We start from the raw sequence: 17011 nt of genomic DNA, 5'->3' as shown, positions 1-17011 counted from the left end.
TCTATCCACATAGGCCCAACGTGAATGTCCAGAAGGAACCTTTTCTCTTTTTGTGTCTAATAAAAATGTCTCTGCAAAGATCATTTCCAGGATGATAAAGGATTTAAACAGCCATCATACCAATTGGTCAGTGGTTAAGACACACTAAGGTCCTCCCCCTCACCATTTTGCCATGAAAACACCTTCTCAGAAAACCCTCCCACAATCAGGCACATGGTTTCTTTTGCCTCAAACAGGAAAGGCTCCTACCAGGAATCAGGCTCGAGGATCCAGGTGCCACTAACCGGAGCCAACTGGGACCTGGGCAGCACGTCCAGTGGAAACTGGCTCTGCAGGAGGTCGGCGTGTCTAATTCTCTCCCAAGGAGGGCACAAGAATCATTCCCACTAAGCCACACCTTACAACAACCAGCGACGGCAAATTGGGTGGGTACATAATAAAAATAAACGCCAGTTCCAAACTTAAATTGTAAAAAAAATATTTGGAAACAAACTACACAAAATAATGCAGAACTACAACCTGAAAGAGTATCATAGCAAATGATATGTTCTCTTCTTAAGATAGCAAATCCACCTGTTCAGTGAAACAAGCCTCATACTGCTGGTGAAATGACATATTTGTATCATAAAGTGTTTTGCATACAGAACCCCTCCTGTAACACTGTCATACAGGCATCCTAGATAAGGCCTATAACAAAGCTATAGGCAGACAAGTATCCTACAGCTCAACTAGCAGCTATTCTCTGCATCAGCTGTCAAGAGTCACCAACTACCCAGACAAACACGCATTTGTGTTTGAATTTTACTGCATGGAACTGAGCTCAGAAAACTATAGCTTTCTGCAAAGCTGTGGTTAAGGTGAGTGATTTACAAAGAAACATGAACGGCTGTGTACTGCAGCCGAGCAGAATACTGTACATGCACAGATAAATGTCAACCAAGCAACACTGTTTTTTCCTTTTCATTGTCTTCTCACACGGGTATTTTAACATCAGGCAACTATCCCCCCCCGAGATTAAGCACAGATTTAAGACATTAAGACGGACTAGCAACACTTAATATTTAACAAAAATCCTCTCAAAAACTACAAAGCAGCTGAGGAGAAACCCTAACCTTTGGGCCTCACTGCTTTCTGCACTGTGTTTTGGTTATTGCAGCAGTAGTAGTATCTGCACTGCACTGAACCCGGAGAATCGCCGATGGGGGAGTGGTCCTTTGCAAGCTTCTTTACCCACACTAACATATGCAGCCTTAGCAGATTGCAGGTCAAAGGTCAAGTAACCAAAAGCACATGCAAATACTGCTCTCAGCAGGCACTCACAACTGGCCTCCTCTTGTCACATAAACCTGACGGGTTACTGTCCTTTGCTGCCTCGCAGCACATTTCACTCAAGCATAGTTTTGAACTTCCAGCGGACTCTGGCAAAGCCATCCCTTCATCGCAGCCACGCCTAATGAGTACTACATACTAATAAATAAATACTACAATTTCTTGATAGGAAGCTCACTTAAACAGGTTTCCGTGATGCCAGATAATAAAAGATCTTCAGCATGGCAGTCTGTATGCCCGTTCTTTGTTGCTGATAAATGCACTGTATACAACCTACTTGTAACACATTTCACAGCTGTATTAAAAAATTATTGCATTGTTATTCCACTGGCACAGGCACTGAAGTCGAACCTGTAATTCCAAGCAAGCAGGAGACCCTAAGCACTGGCAGCTAACTTCAGAAGGAGAAGAAAGCAGAAAATAACTTTCCCCACTGCAACACCAAACCTTGTACGAACCACACAGCACATTTTGTGAACAGAAGCTGGTGCCTCCCTTGGACCACTGTATTCAAAAGGCTACTTTAGGGGTCTCTCAGCGGGATGATAGAGAACTCTATTAACAGCCTTATTAGTAATTTATATAAAAGTTAAGGATGAGCATGGAATAGTTTGTTCAGCATTTTGTTCATCTTTCAGTAAAACATCAAAATAAACTATCCAAGTAGCTTTCATTCAGAAACATCTGAGGAAAAGTAAGCCAATGGTACATTACAGCCCACGTGATGGACACAGAACTTAGATTATCTTTAAATAAATTAAATAAGAAGCTATAAAGAGGTGGTCAGTGATGTGGAATAGGGCTCAGAAAGTCGTGACAGTGTCAAAATGATAGAACCTCCTTTATAATCACTGTAAGCAGAACAGTGTGAAATTTGACCCTACGTTCTGCTCAAAACACCTTCGTGTGCAACCAAACTGACTCACTCCACTATTCACTGGATTACTGCTTCTACCATTTTTCATTGACTAGGACCACAAAACTACTTTCGGTTCCAATTTCTACAAAGCTCACCTTGGATATATTCTGAATACACTTTCTGAAAACAATGTTTCCTGATGTTATTCTTTTAAATAACTGCAGACGTTGGCCCACTCCATTTTATTTGGCTCAAAAGCACAAGGCATTTCTTACTGTACATGAAAGCATTTCCAGACCATTCGGATGCTGGGGAAAGGAGCAGTTTGAAGTTCATCCATTATTCATCTATGTTGAATTCCTATTATATTTAAAGTCAGATTCTACTTTTAGTTTTTGATTAAATAATTTGATTAATAATTTTATTCTTTATTCACTATTACAACAAAAGCAGTTTATCACAAAAACTCTCAACCTTGACACCCTTGGACAAAATTTTAGGGTGGCAAAGAACAACACTCTATATGCTTAACTCCCAACATCAGTTTGCCAAAGATTTTCACACAGTTGTATGGGATATACTGTACTCAGTTAAGATGGCAGAATAGCATATTTAATCTCACCTTTTTAAAGTAGGATTTGGCACTGTCAATGATACTGCAGTATTCACACAAAAAATGCATTGTTCATGTGATGAAAGAATTTTCTTTTCATCTGGGTTAATCAGCTTGTAAAAAAAAAACATTTTTTTCCATTGTGTTTCCGTTTTATCTTTTCAAATTAGGGTTTTTAGCATTATCTCAACTGCCAGCTGAAATCTGTGGCTCAACAGCTGGTTTCGTTTTGCAGGACTGGATAGTGATTACAACCGATCACCACTAGTTTTGTTACATTCAGCTTCAATAACTCAGAAAGATCATCCCTGGCATTGCAATTTCTGCTCCAGTCCTATTTCTTACAGAATTTTCAAAAAGTTTCCACAACTCCCAATATATGCCCATCTGTGAAAGTTTTTAGATTTTAATATTGTGAAGGTGTAAGCATGAAGAGAATTCAACCCCGATTTTCTCAATAAAACAGTCATACTGAAAATATCCTAAATGCTGTAACTCAAAATTTGTACTTTGAAGTACATTTTTAGTTTTACAGCAGCCATTGACATTTTATGTTGCTGTGATTTATCGGCCAGCCAGAGGAGTCCTGCAGCGTGAACACATGTAGACACTTTCAATCCCCATCTTCTTCAACCGCCGATAAAATCAATCCTGTTTTCTGAGCATAATACCGGCCATTACTACTATGACTTTCTACTAGAGCGACAGTGGGAGAAACTCTGTAGAGGTCATTCAGACTGCACGCTCGGTCCTCAAGTCCATTCCCATGTGCTGTGCCATTACCCTGCCCTGACTGGGAGAATCCAAGTGAAAACACACACAAGGTAAAAATCACCAGAGCTGGGCAGACGTAAGCCTTCAGCATGCATAAGTGATCTCTGTGACTGGCCTCCCGCAAGCAATACTACATCTGCTGTGGGCTTCCTGGAGCTCTCAACATGAATAAGAAGCAGCAGGTCCTCAGCATGTTGTAAAGGAAAGCCTGCAACACTCTCCTCCACTCTGTGATGACACAAGGGCTGGAGCAGTAAGCCAAGGTGATTGCTAAATGCCAATTCCAAAGAGGTGGGACAGAAAAAGAACTACAGATGCAAAATCTGAACACCAATAGAAAATATTTTATACAAACCAAAAGCAGCCTTTTTGTTTTTTACTGCAGCCATATACAGTTTTATGCAAATGTATGGGCACCCCTGACCAAATTACATGTTTTGTTGATTTTCTAAGTGAAAAGACGTTAACACAACCTCTGCAGCGAACAAACTTAAACTTGACATATTTCTGCAAATTTTAATGTACTGTTTCTATTTATTTGCTGAATTTAACAGATTGAAAAAAAACAGTTAATGTGGCATGGGCAAATGTTTGGGCACCCTATCAGTCAGTAACAGTCTTTCTATTCTTGCTTTAGGATTTTTTTCCCCACTCTTCCTTGCAGAACACTTCTAGTTCAGAAATATTCTTAGGTCGTCTCGCATCCACTGCATGTTTGAAATCTACCCACAGATTTTCAATAATCTTCAAGTCTGGGGACTGTGAAGGCCATTTCAAAACCTTAATCGATCATTTGAAGTAGTTCATGGCTGATTTTGAGGTATGTTTTGGATCATTGTCTTCTTGCAATATCCAACCTCTTTTCAGCTTTTGTTTACTGACTGTGGGACATTAACTTCCAGGATTTGTTGATACTTAGGAGAATCCATTCTTCTTTACCCACACAATATTCCCTGTGCCACTGGCTGCCACACAACCCCAAAGCATAATAGATCCACCCCCATGCATAACAGTTGGCAAGGTGTTCTTTTCTTCAAATGCATCTCCTTGTTTAATCCAAACGTACCTTTGGCGACTGTAGCCAAAGAGTTCAATTTTTACTTCATCAGACCACAGCACTTGGTTACAAAACGCTTATCTGGCTTATCTGGTTGTGTTGCATACTTCAGAAGTTGACTTCTGTGATAAGATTGCAGGTAAGGTTTCCTTCTGATGACTCTGATGCCTCTTTCATGCAGATCATGTTTGTGCAAGCAACGCTACACAGTGGACCTGTGCACCACTACTCCCCACCCAGCTAAACCTTCCTGCAGGTCCTTTGCAGTAATATGGGGGTTTTGCTTTGCATTCCTGACCAGTCTACGAGCAGTTCTATCTGAGATATTTCTCTGTCTTCCAAATCTTGTCTCAACTTCAACAGTTCCCCTTAACTTCCATTTCTTAATGACATTTCAGACAGTGAAAATTGCAAGCAGGAAACATTTAGATATCTTTTTATAGCCTTCCCCTGCTTTGTAAGAGTCCATTATCTTTATTTTCTGATCCTCAGTCAGCTGCTTAGAGGAGCCCATGGTTCTTGAGTGTAAGGACAACACCCTGAGAGGTTCGAAGAGTCAGAAAATGTATTAAGCTCTGGAACTGTCATCACCTGACTTAGATTAAGGCCTAGTGAGTCAATTAAGTTCTGAGACCTTAAAAAAAAATAACACTAGTGGATCAACTAGAACTTTTGCACATACCACACTTACAGTTTTAATTTTTCAATTAAATAGTAACTGTGCATTAATTTGCAGAAATATGTCAAGTTTAAGTTTGGTCACTGCAGAGGTTGTGTTAATTTATTTCACTTAGAAAAATCAACAAAACATAATTTGGCCAGGGGTGCCCAAACGTTTGCATACAGCTGTAACTGCAACCAAAGCAAACCGAACCAATGAACATGGTAGCAAGTTGATTTCAAATAAATGTTTCATAACAGCCACCTTTACCTAGTTGTCATACAGACAACCATGAAACAAACCATTAAAAACTATCATTTCCAGGTCCACTTCTGTTGAAATAGTGGTGACTAAAAATCGCAGGCCAGCAGTTTCTAGTTTAAAAAAATAATACTGTTCTTGAGGACATCCGGCTTACTCAGAGCCCTTGTGAACATTTGATAAAGAGAACAGGTGAAAAACAAACAGGTGTCTTATGGACACAAAATGTTTGTTTCTACGCTTATGCTACGAGAAATACCATCAGAAAGTATATCGCACAATGTCCCCAAATTAACCATATTCTCTTGATTTATCTCTAGTTACACAAAAGATGCAACACAAAGGCGATTTGAGTCCACTAAGCTATCTCTTTAACAGTCATGTGAACAATGCAGGTCTGTCTTTATTTAGCCAGCAAAGGGGCACCTGCCAGACACCAAACACTTTTGTGTAAAACAAAGTTTAGAACTACAATGAGCACAAATATTTGACAATAAAGTCAGATGCCACAAGCATCTAATTAAACCTTTCAATTAGTCACTTATACCAGAACGTTGACTCTCAAAGTTCAAGTTGAACAATCTCATATACATATTAATACATCAGGGTTTTTTATCTTACAATATGGAAAGACCAGCTGATCTGCAAAGAACAAAGACATTAACGCATCTTCCCTAGAGAGTAGTATTTTTCAAACTAAGATCACACAACACAAACCGGACCTTTGCTCACAATTTGCTCAGAGGAACATATGGCATATGTCTGGCTTTGCAAGGAAAGAAAGGGCAGAGTTATTTTTAAAATCATCTCCCACTGTACAGAGCCAAAACACAGCACCTCAGATCAGGAACAGTGACTGTTCTCAAACATTAATCCACCGTTAATTTAAGCACACTGGCTCAAAAAAAAGCAAACTTTGAATATCCTCTGCTTCCATGTGTCAGTGATATACTCTGAATAGAAGAATTAAAAAACTATCACAAGCCAGCACCACCACCACATTTTTGAAAGTTCATGTAATGCTGGAAAATTGACTCCAAATCAGCTTGACAAATGCTCTGCAATACTACAATATCCAAACTTCCTCTTTTATAAAAAGGCTTTGACAATTTAACCCATATTGCACAAACAGAAAAGGCCATGGCAGCAATTTGAAAAGCATTCTCTGCTCCATCCTGACAAGCACTGAAATACCTGCATATGGGACTTTAAACACTGAAAACTTGAACACCTTACAATAATTTTGATATAACATATAAAACATCGGGGATGGTTTTTTTTATTTATTCTGAATCAATAAAAATATTTAACTTTTCCTTGACCAAAATACGTATGGATTAGCATTTTCCGCTGCTACAAATTTTAGCACTACCTTTCAGCAAACACACTTTACAAGGGTTAAAGCAACATTGTCTATTTGAGTCCTGTAAGGACAGTATGAATCACAGGATGAAATAAAACATAAATCCCACAAGGTACTCTTCGTATAGAGGCCATTTTAGAAATCCTCGCAAAACTAAGAGCATAGTACTACTGTACTTGGACAGCATCAATAAACAATATTGCAATCGGTATGACGGTCTGAAACCGACGTTGTTAAAACAAATCTAGCCTTAAATTAATCGCACTTCTTAATCGGTCCACATGACAACACACTGCTTGTAGAAGCAGATTTTTTTAAAGAAACTTTGATAAACATGTTTATCATAACGAGTCTTACTTGAGCAAACCACACACACACGAAAAATACATTTTAAAGGCGGCGTGGTTCTGAAATTGCCGAATAAATCAACATATGTTTTTCACCACAAAGCTTTTTAACTTCGTGAGCAATGGGCTACATTAGGGTACTATTGTAACTGCAGTGATCGTGTAATAAATAACAATAAGATGGCTGCCCCCTCTCACTCAGGTCAGACTGCATTTAAAGCACATTATTCAGAAGATCATTGTTCATAACGTTTATTCACTTAGCATGCGGCAATCGGCGAGGAAGACAACGGTCAACCAGGATGCACTTTGAGGAGATTCGGCATCAAACTGAAAAACACCCCCTGCTCGTAAATGGACGTTTTAGAGGGGGAAAAAAAACTATCACAAGCGCAGCAAGGCGAACCTCCTCACGAAATAAAAGCTGGTCGTGAAACTGGGGTCAGCAGCAGCCTGCCTACACCAGTGCCCACTTCGACTTGACATGTTGCACACAGGCCCCGCAGTCAGGAGATCTCGGCACCGGAACACAAACAATCCAGTGTGTCACTCCACAAATGTCATTTCTGCAGCAAAAAAAGAAACTCGCGTGGAACTCATTGCTTACTGCACGTTTTACACAATCCAACCAACTTCGCCATGAAGGCAACTCGCTGCAAGGCACAATGCACATTATGTACAAAAACAGGCCTTTGACAACATTCCGTGTCACCCAAGCCAACAATCACCCCCCTCCCAGCCAAGTGATAGTTGCGGTTGTCCCTCCGGAAAATAAAAACGGAAAGTTGCCCAACACAATCGGTCCTTTTCAAAGCAAAAACAACATCTGGCAATTTCATGCGAACGTAGTAATTGCAGTCCCCGTCCTTGTGCATGTGGAACTTGGCGACACAAGCACCTCACTTCTCGACTTTCTGGAAACAATGGTGAACAATCGTGCAAAGTTCCGATTCGCACCACAAAACCCAAACACACCTGCAAAACCACAAAATGATCCCAACTTTCTGCTCGCCGCCGTGCACAGCGTGAGGATTTTGACATGCCCGTGCAACTTCTCTTGCAGCGGAACAAGTTAATCAGCTGGAAAGATAAATTACCGATTTCGGAATACTCAAGGCTTCATTTTTCCAGCTGCTTGTCCTTAAGTGAATCCCGGGCCTCTTCGTGATACATGATAGACCTACAAATTTCTCGTTTCTGAAGGCCTACCAGCAGCTGAACTAGTGGTAAAAACAGAAACTGCAAAAAGTGAAAAATAATATATAGATATGTATTTTCTAAATCGAGAAAGCGCAGCAATCTGGGCTAGAAACATGAAAAGGTTGATTGTTTACTTACTTTCATTTAAAACCTCCACCAGCTCGGCGCAGTTTTCACACATTGTTCATTTAAAAAGAAAAAAGGAAAAGTGTATTCAAACCATTGGAAATTGTTGATTGATCAGAAGAGTGTTGGGAGCTGGTTGTTTTGGGGGAAAAAAAGGCCCGATGGATGCTGAAGGCTGGAGCAGAAAGAAGAGGAGGAGATGGGGGAGGTGAACAGATGCAAACGAAATTTGTTTTTCAAAAGTCTCGACGACAGCGACAGAAGTGAGAAGCAATAAGGACGGGTGAGTCGAGAGTCACTTTCCGATCGGAGTAGCACTGGAGGGAGCAGACACGGCAGCCATTTTGAAAAAGGGGGGGTGGGGGGGATTCACTCAACATCGACTTTTTCCGTCCCACTCTCCTTGCTCTGCTTCGGCTCTTTCCGGTCTCTCTTGCACTGGAGAAAAGGGACTGAGTCACTGTCAGGCGGAAGGAAGGGAAAAAAGCCGAGAGTTGGCAAGATGGCTGCCTAGCAACCCCAAACTGAAAAAAAAAATCAGGAGCGGAGCTGGCTGTGTGTTACATTTCCAGGATTGAGGGATTAACAAAACCCGTCTCGCGTATAACATTTACGCGATTTATTTCTGTTTTGGTTATTTTTAAGTTATTAATTGAATCTACATCTGCCTTTCCTCATACGTCCGAAAACAATAACTGCAAAATACTGCTGATACAGGGGCCCAGTGACTTTACTGTCACCATATCATTACTAGGAGTAATAGTAGTGTTGACACTCTTCGTGAATTGGTTTGTAAATTTCTAAATTTAAATTGCGCGTTGCATGCTAACAAGCAAAGTAAAGACTATCGATGTGATATTTTTATTACTGATCATTAGTGCAACAAGTCTATTTTCGTTTTAAAATGGTTTTTAATGCAGAACGTTATGGGTGTTGCACAAACGTAGTTTGAGGAACGCTGTATGTTTTTAAACCCACACACATTTTCCAAACACTGCAAGCTGCCCTGCAGATCACCTCCCTGATGATGACCTGTAGAGTCCTCCCCAGAATTCCTGACCCAGTGATCATGTCAAGCACTGTCCACAGAGCAACGACTACTTCATTGAACCATTCCTTCCAACCCCTGGACCACCAGTTATCTCACGGAGATCTTCCTTGGACTAACTTCAAGAGCGATCCACTGCTCGATAACGATATTTGTATCTCGAGTAAAGCACCATTTAAAAACTAAGTGACACCCTGAAACGTGCTCTGCACACGACGATGTAGCTTTTACGAGCCTGTTTCACAGACGTTTCAAGGTCTGACAGACTTGGATGTAAGTTTTACAGGCAAAGTGGTCTGGTGCAAGTATGGCTTTAAATCAGGTTCACTGATAAAAGCTGTTTCTACCTTGAATCCCTGACTGTTCGATGCACAGCCAATTGTTCGGATGTACAATTTGTACAAAGTGGCCATCTTGTTGAAGGGACATGAGCAGTGACAGATGTCAGACTGACTTAGGCAAATTTAACAGCTGCATCTACTTCAAACATCAACCACTTTCTTTGTTAGATAAAAACAATTGGAAACTCAGAATTCAATTCGCTCATGTCGCATTCTGCGTTTGACCTAGTTTTTGCTGCTTTCCATATGTAAACCTTTAATAAAACAACCATGGTTTTGTTGTTTATCACCTAAGAATAGCCTGTAATCACAGACTAAAACGTAACCACACTGGATTTGGTCTTACCATGCTGCTGCTTTGCAATTTATGTTTTCATTTGGCCACTCAAAATCTACAATATTTCAGATGTACGGTATCGTGTCTCTGGGGGGGTTCCATCCATAAAACCAGAGAGGAGTGCTGCCTCACCACACAAATCTATATGAGAGCTCATTGACACCACACAACCAACAGGTGTTAACACAGTAGAAGCAGCTCTGGCTTTTCTGAAACTGCAGTGTGTGTTCCTGTAGCAGTGAGTGTCACAATCCCCGACATCTGTCCTATGTTGTCACAAGTGTGAACTGAAGATGACAAGAACTTAGAGGACTGATATAGATCAGTTCCAAGAGATGAATAACTTCACAGTGATTCTATACAGCCCTGTGCAGAACATTAAGGTTTGCAGATCAAAAATGTTTTTGTTTCATTTAAATTCTCTTTAATGAAGCAGGTCAGTAATGTAATGAATAATTACCTTTGAAAATATTTTTGATTTACTAGAATATTTATCATTTGTAAGTAACATTGCTTTATGTAAATAATTGGTGTTATCTTGAATTTTCTTGACCAGAATTTACTAGAATGATTATGTAAATTGTTAAAAAGGAACACGCCACAAAAAAAAGGTCTAGAACTTTGGGAGGGAGAAAAATGGACAGAGTTTGAGCAGAGGGGGATTCAGCCAGTCATTTTATACTTACAAACAGGATTTATACAATATATATTTGGATTTACTGTTTATCGAGGGATCTTGAATGTTGCCTCTTGTGTATCTGTTTTGGTGGACACGAATTGAAAGGGAAATCCTAGAAACTACAATCTACACATTGCCAGAAGCACATTGACAGATAGGGACTCTTAGATAAGTGAACTTTCGTGTTTTTTCTTTAGTCCATTCTCAGTTATTGTAATTATAATTATTGTTCTGTTATTGTAAATAAATAAAAAAATGCTGGCTGCTTTTATTTTTCTGTATTGTTACTGTAACTAAATATTTTGTACATACATTTCCAAATCCAGTATTTTTTTTCCAGGAAAGAAGGAACCATCATTCCCATTGAAGAAGGCAGGATTTATGTTTGCTGCACAGATTGATACATGCATGAGAACTGATACAACTTGGCAGTGTGGTGTGTATTTGAATAAACATTTCCTGTGTGCATAAATACATCAACTCAGATGATTTCAGAAAACCCCCAAAGTTACTATTTTGGAATTATTACCGGTAGTAAGTCTGAGGTCCTCAGACGTAGCTGTTTTATTTGATAGGACAGGTATGGTGGTTCACACAGTGGCCCAGAAGTGCAAAACACAAAAATGAGTGCACAAACAAATAAAAAAAAAAACTACACAATACAAACCAAAGTGAGAGCACAAACAAAAAATGAAACAACACAGACAAAAATGGGAGCACAAAGAAGACTGCACCAAAAACCTACACAACATGAAAAATAAATGAGTGCACACATAAAAATGTGTTCAAAATGGAAATAGGTAATCACAACGGACATGACATCTGTTGTAAGGTGAGAGTGCAGCGCTGAGTGGAGTGCATGTGTTGAGTTCCTGATGAGAGGTTTTCTAAAATCTTAGAAAACACAGTGACGGCAGGATGATCTGTCCGTTTTGTGGAGGGCAGCTTGGTGAAAACCAGTAGTTTTGCCCACATTGAGGTCAAAGCAATGTGCTATCAAGTGCTGCAACCTTTCCAGAGCTGTGTTTGCATCACAAGCTCATATCTACTGTATGGCTTCCTTTGCACGTTTTCTTATCTAAAACATTTCGGATTTTAATTCAGAAATACAAATATTAAGTTTATAGTATTTTAAATTAAATTAAATTAAATTACTTCTTTTAAAAATTATTTACACATATTTACCTTGAAGATGGCCTGGATAAATTAAAGTTGACCTCACATTGGTCTGTAGCCTCCGTCTCACCTTACAACAGATGTCATGTCCATTGTGATAACCTATTTCCAATCTCAACACATTATATGTTCACTCTTTTTTTGTGCTCTCATTTTTGTTTTGTTTTTGCGTTTTAACACTTCTGGGCCACCGTAGGTTCAGACTGTGGAGTGATAACCTTGTTAGTTAGCTACCTATTCAGCCTCCTGGCCCACATCTTCAGCTTCGCCACATGGTAGGGGAATGCTGACGATTCTGTGCTACATGTAAATTAATCCAGTCAATGTAAAGAGAATTGTCCTTAACGAATCTAGCTCATGATCTTCAGACTTGACTGCAGGGAAATACCACTACAAAATCTTGATAAGCCATTATTTTTCTGGATCTGATGTATCATCCCATGGAATTATTGTGATGAATAAGCATGACTCATCAGCATATTTAATCCGGTGAATCAGGGTGTCAAGACTATTTAGTGCTTTGTGAGAATCTTTTGGTGTGAACATCTAATTGTTTATGCTCATGAGTGCTTGAGAAATCCTGCTGTTCTTTACAAACAAGTATTTTAATCCAAATGATGTATTCTGTCACCATGGTGAGGTGTTAAAATATATACTGGCTTCAATTAGGGCGTGTACTTGAAAATGTTGTATGAAAAATTGTGTGTTTAAAGATATATACGAATGTATATGAATATTTTAAGATAATGTATTTTCAGATTGTAGATTTGGTGACAGTGAACATTTTCCCAAGCTCAAACATATGTGCTGCAGGTATTATACTGTGAATGTCTGCACCTTCAGTGTTACTGGATTGTGTTTGTGTTTGTATATGTTCGGTATGTTAACTGATGCCTTTAGCTCCTGGGTGAATGCACTCCCTATGCACACATAAAGAGACAGGCTTGATGCAGAATGGTTAATTGCTGTTGATGAAGGTTTATGTAGGGATATAGGAATGCAATACTTTCTAACTCTGAAAGCAAAACGGCAGCGATGGCAGCCATAGTGTACACAGTACACTCACCACACACCTGCTATCAGTGGGGAGAGCAGAGGGATGAAGCCAACGCATAGATGGAGTTACTTGGAGGTCATGATTGGTAAAGGCCAATGGGAAATTTGGCCAGGATGACTGCGTAACACCCCGTCCACAAAAAAATTCCTTCAGGGAACAATAAATCTTATCTTACTCTTTTTGTTAATGACCACAGAGAGTCAGGACCTCAGTTTTGCATCTCATGTAAATTTAGCAACTTTTTACAATATAGTGTCCCCATCTATATACAGTATATACACAGTCTGATATCCAGTCATTATACAGGGACATTAGGACCCACACAGACTACAACATGAGCAACCCCCACTGGCCTCACTAACAACTTTTCTAGGAGCAACCTTAGCTTTCCCGGGAGGTCTTCAATCCAAGTACTGACCAGGCTCACACCTGTTGAGCTTCAGTGGGCTGCTAGTTGTAAGCTGCAGGGTGAAATAGCTGCTGGCATTAGAAAACCAAGAGGACCAGGCAGGATACACCCTGAACTGGACAGTTGTCCGTCACAAGGCCCTACACTTATGCATGGCCATTTCACATGCGACACTTCAGTATTGCAACCAAACAGCCTTTGTTGTGTTTTTAATGTTGCTTGATATACTTTTTTTCTTAATTGTTTTTCTATTGGACTAAATTGATTTAAAGTCCCTTCACACTATTTTAAGACTGAAACTAGATATTCAAATCTGATTTAATTTGTTATATAAAAATAAAACAGAAACCTGTTCTAGGGGCTCCTGCGGGTACTGATTTTCATGTCTGTAAAGTTACACAGTCAAACACATTGTCTAATGTGAAGCAGGTAATGAATACTCTGTACATAGTTCATAACATTTTGTTTGTATTTCTTTCAGACATTTTTCTGCAGTTTTCATATCTATTGAACTAATTTGGTCAGTGTATTCAAGGAACATATTAGCATGCATTTTGCATATGTTATAATGATAAAAAGATGAGAAAAAATAATAATAAAATAGGTCTACATCTTGTAAACTGCACACAAATTAATTCATGAATTAGTTACAAATATACATGACAAAAAGCTGTTAATAGTTGTAATAGATTGAGCTATAAGAGGCTCTATTTAAGTTATATTTAACATTTCAGGGCATGTTTTAAAGCTCTGTAGGTTCCCTCATGAGTTTAATAAAAAACGTATCTCACTGAAATGGGCCTAAGCTGTGTTTGACACTCTGTGCAGAGGAACATCTAAACTAGTACTGGTTCTGGAGTGTTTAGTCTTACAGGTCACCCAAAATAGTCTGGTTTTAAAGAGTAAGAACACTTGACTGTTATTATTTAATTAAACAAGAAATCTTTTTAAATGACAGGACTCTGTTTTCTAAGCCCTTAAGATTCACAACCAGAGTACTGTTTGATCCCCCCCTCAAATGATCTCTAAATTACTAAATTTAGTAAATAACATGTTTAATTGCAGACAGATTATTTACTCCATGCTCTACAGGACCAGAGCTGAAGAACCATAGTCTAGACTGAACTAAAGTCAACCTTATTGAACTCTGGCGTTACCAGCAGGCATTTTCTTTGCTGTTTCAACACTATTAACAGATCCAATACGTTCCACTAGGTGACACTGTCGGCTTTTTTTCTAAGCAAGCAAACCGCTGAAGGTTAGGCAGCTTGCCGCTTTGGTTTTTCGTTGAATAACAAATCTGACCTAAAAAGGGATGATAACGATGTATCTTTTCGTTGAAGCAATACAAGTAGAGTAGATTACTTTCATTTTCATTGATAAAATAAAAACGTTCAAACATTGCACTCTAGATTTATAAGATAAAATCAATTTAAATCCAGGCACGTCTTACCTGCATATCAAAGACTTAGACTGGTACACTAGCAACGTAGTAAAATTTGCACTAGATACAAACATCTTTGAAAAATAGAAAAATGAATTGCTGAAAGACGAATTAAAGTGCAAAGTGAACGTAGACTGTCACACTGGTGATTATCAGACGTAGAAAGCTATTCCAACCATCTAGCTGTTCCTGTAGATTGTTTAAGGTCACCTTCAAGATAATGTGGGGGAGCAATAAAAAAGCAAACAGAATGCTTAGGTATACAGCAAAAAATGTGGAATTGATATCAAGCGAAGTTATGCTCACACCTTAAACGCGCTAGTAAGATAGCATTAGAAAATCCTGTCAAGTTTGGGTACCAACCACCAGTAGGACAGTATAGCTTTTGGAAGACTTAAGGAGTGCAGAATGACCCCCCCCCCCTAATAACAATGACCCCCTCTTGTTATTAGTATTATTAATTATTATTAATAATTAATTATTATTAATAATAATTAATAATACTAATAACAAGAGGTGATCCAGGTTTTCAGAAATGTTCCATGCTTTATTTGGGGAAACTGATTGGTTTGGGAAAATGTTCCTTTTTATATTTGGTTCTGACTTTTTTAGATGAAAATTTTAGCTAGAAAGCTGAACTTCATGATAATCAACTGGTGTTAGGTGAAATTATATCTTTTAAAGCAGGCTCATGTGAGAGTATAAACTGCTAACTGAACTCTGTCCTGTTCAAGCTGAAACACCCAGCAGTCTAGTATTTCCATGTAAGGTTAGGACTGCATTTTTAGCATGAATAATTTTGTCATGCATTAAAAAAAGATATGAGTCAGTCCTGCATTGTAACAAGTTACAGTTAAATAAGATGTATGAACAACAAGGAAAAAATGTGGATATTTTCAGTTGAACCACTCCTTCAATTAACACATGCCTTTTTTTCTCCACAGACTTAATGGTTTCAGTTTCGGATCAGATTAGGCTACTGATGGCACAGATAGAGTGGTAGTATATTCAATGCTTCTTATCAGTGGCTCTCGATCCTGACTGCAATCTTTTCTAGATTTTGTTCCAGCTTAGTCCTTATTTGGGAATTTTCATCTTAGCCTTATTTTAATTGTTCTTGTAGTTGAATTTTATGGGCATTGCAATTGTTATCAAGCCAGTGTCAATTCCTGTGTATCAGAACTCCCCTTATTCAGGTGCGTTAGCTGTAATGTGCTACTGGAATGAAGCATAAGAAAAATAAAGATTACTTTTGGGAATATATTGGGAACATTGTTGTTTACATCTATGCACGTTTAGGCAATTGATTGCCTGTTAAAAGCTTTTTAGTGCAAAATAAACAAATCTTTAATTTATAAAGTTTGGGTGAGACTAAAGTCCTAAAGGCCAAAAGTGTTTGAAATGTAGCACTTTTACAAATAAGGTGCAGAAGAACATCTAAACAAACAGCAGTTACATCTATGAGCAAGAAGGATCAAGGGTCAAGTTGGAATGAACATTCTCTCCAGTAGTACCAAACATGGCATTTAAGGTAATAAAAATACTTTGCTTTCCCAAAATACTTAAGGGACAGTTCAAGGACTGCAGATTTGCAACATCTAAGCCTTTCGATTTAGAGCTTGAAAGACAACTTCCCAATAGATTTTGCTCTGAAAAGGACATGAGGACTACATGACGGCATCTAAGAACCAATCAGCTAGCTTCCTCATTTCACTTGAAATAACTTTGTTTTGCTGCAATTCTGATCTCTTTAAAAATTAACTGCTATACATTTACCCATTTTCTTCTGGCATTGGTTTTTGAAGCAAAAACCAGTTTGATCAAAAACAGTGTAAAGCATTGCCGATATATTCTTCTTTAAGGTTCCTCTATACAAAGTAGTCCGTGTTTTTAAGTTTAACCATATAAAGTGCCTTTAAATGAGCTTTGT

At 38.7% G+C, this 17011-nt stretch overlaps 1 protein-coding gene across 3 annotated transcripts in view; it reads right to left on the bottom strand.

Annotated features, from left to right (window-relative positions):
• The window catches only part of usp34 (ubiquitin specific peptidase 34), a 55564-nt gene extending 46625 nt beyond the window's left edge, over window positions 1-8939 (bottom strand). For all 3 annotated transcript variants that reach the window (XM_015362913.2, XM_015362914.2, XM_015362915.2), the window contains exon 1: window positions 8603-8939. In XM_015362913.2, the coding sequence (XP_015218399.2) occupies window positions 8603-8645 (43 nt within the window). In that variant the 5' untranslated portion in view covers window positions 8646-8939. The remainder of the gene's footprint in view (window positions 1-8602) is intronic.
• Window positions 8940-17011: the final 8072 nt, after the last annotated feature.

The sequence above is a fragment of the Lepisosteus oculatus genome, chromosome 17, assembly GCF_040954835.1.
Source record: "Lepisosteus oculatus isolate fLepOcu1 chromosome 17, fLepOcu1.hap2, whole genome shotgun sequence".
Classification (NCBI taxonomy): domain Eukaryota; kingdom Metazoa; phylum Chordata; class Actinopteri; order Semionotiformes; family Lepisosteidae; genus Lepisosteus; species Lepisosteus oculatus.
This window is presented reverse-complemented; position numbering and strand designations above follow the sequence as displayed.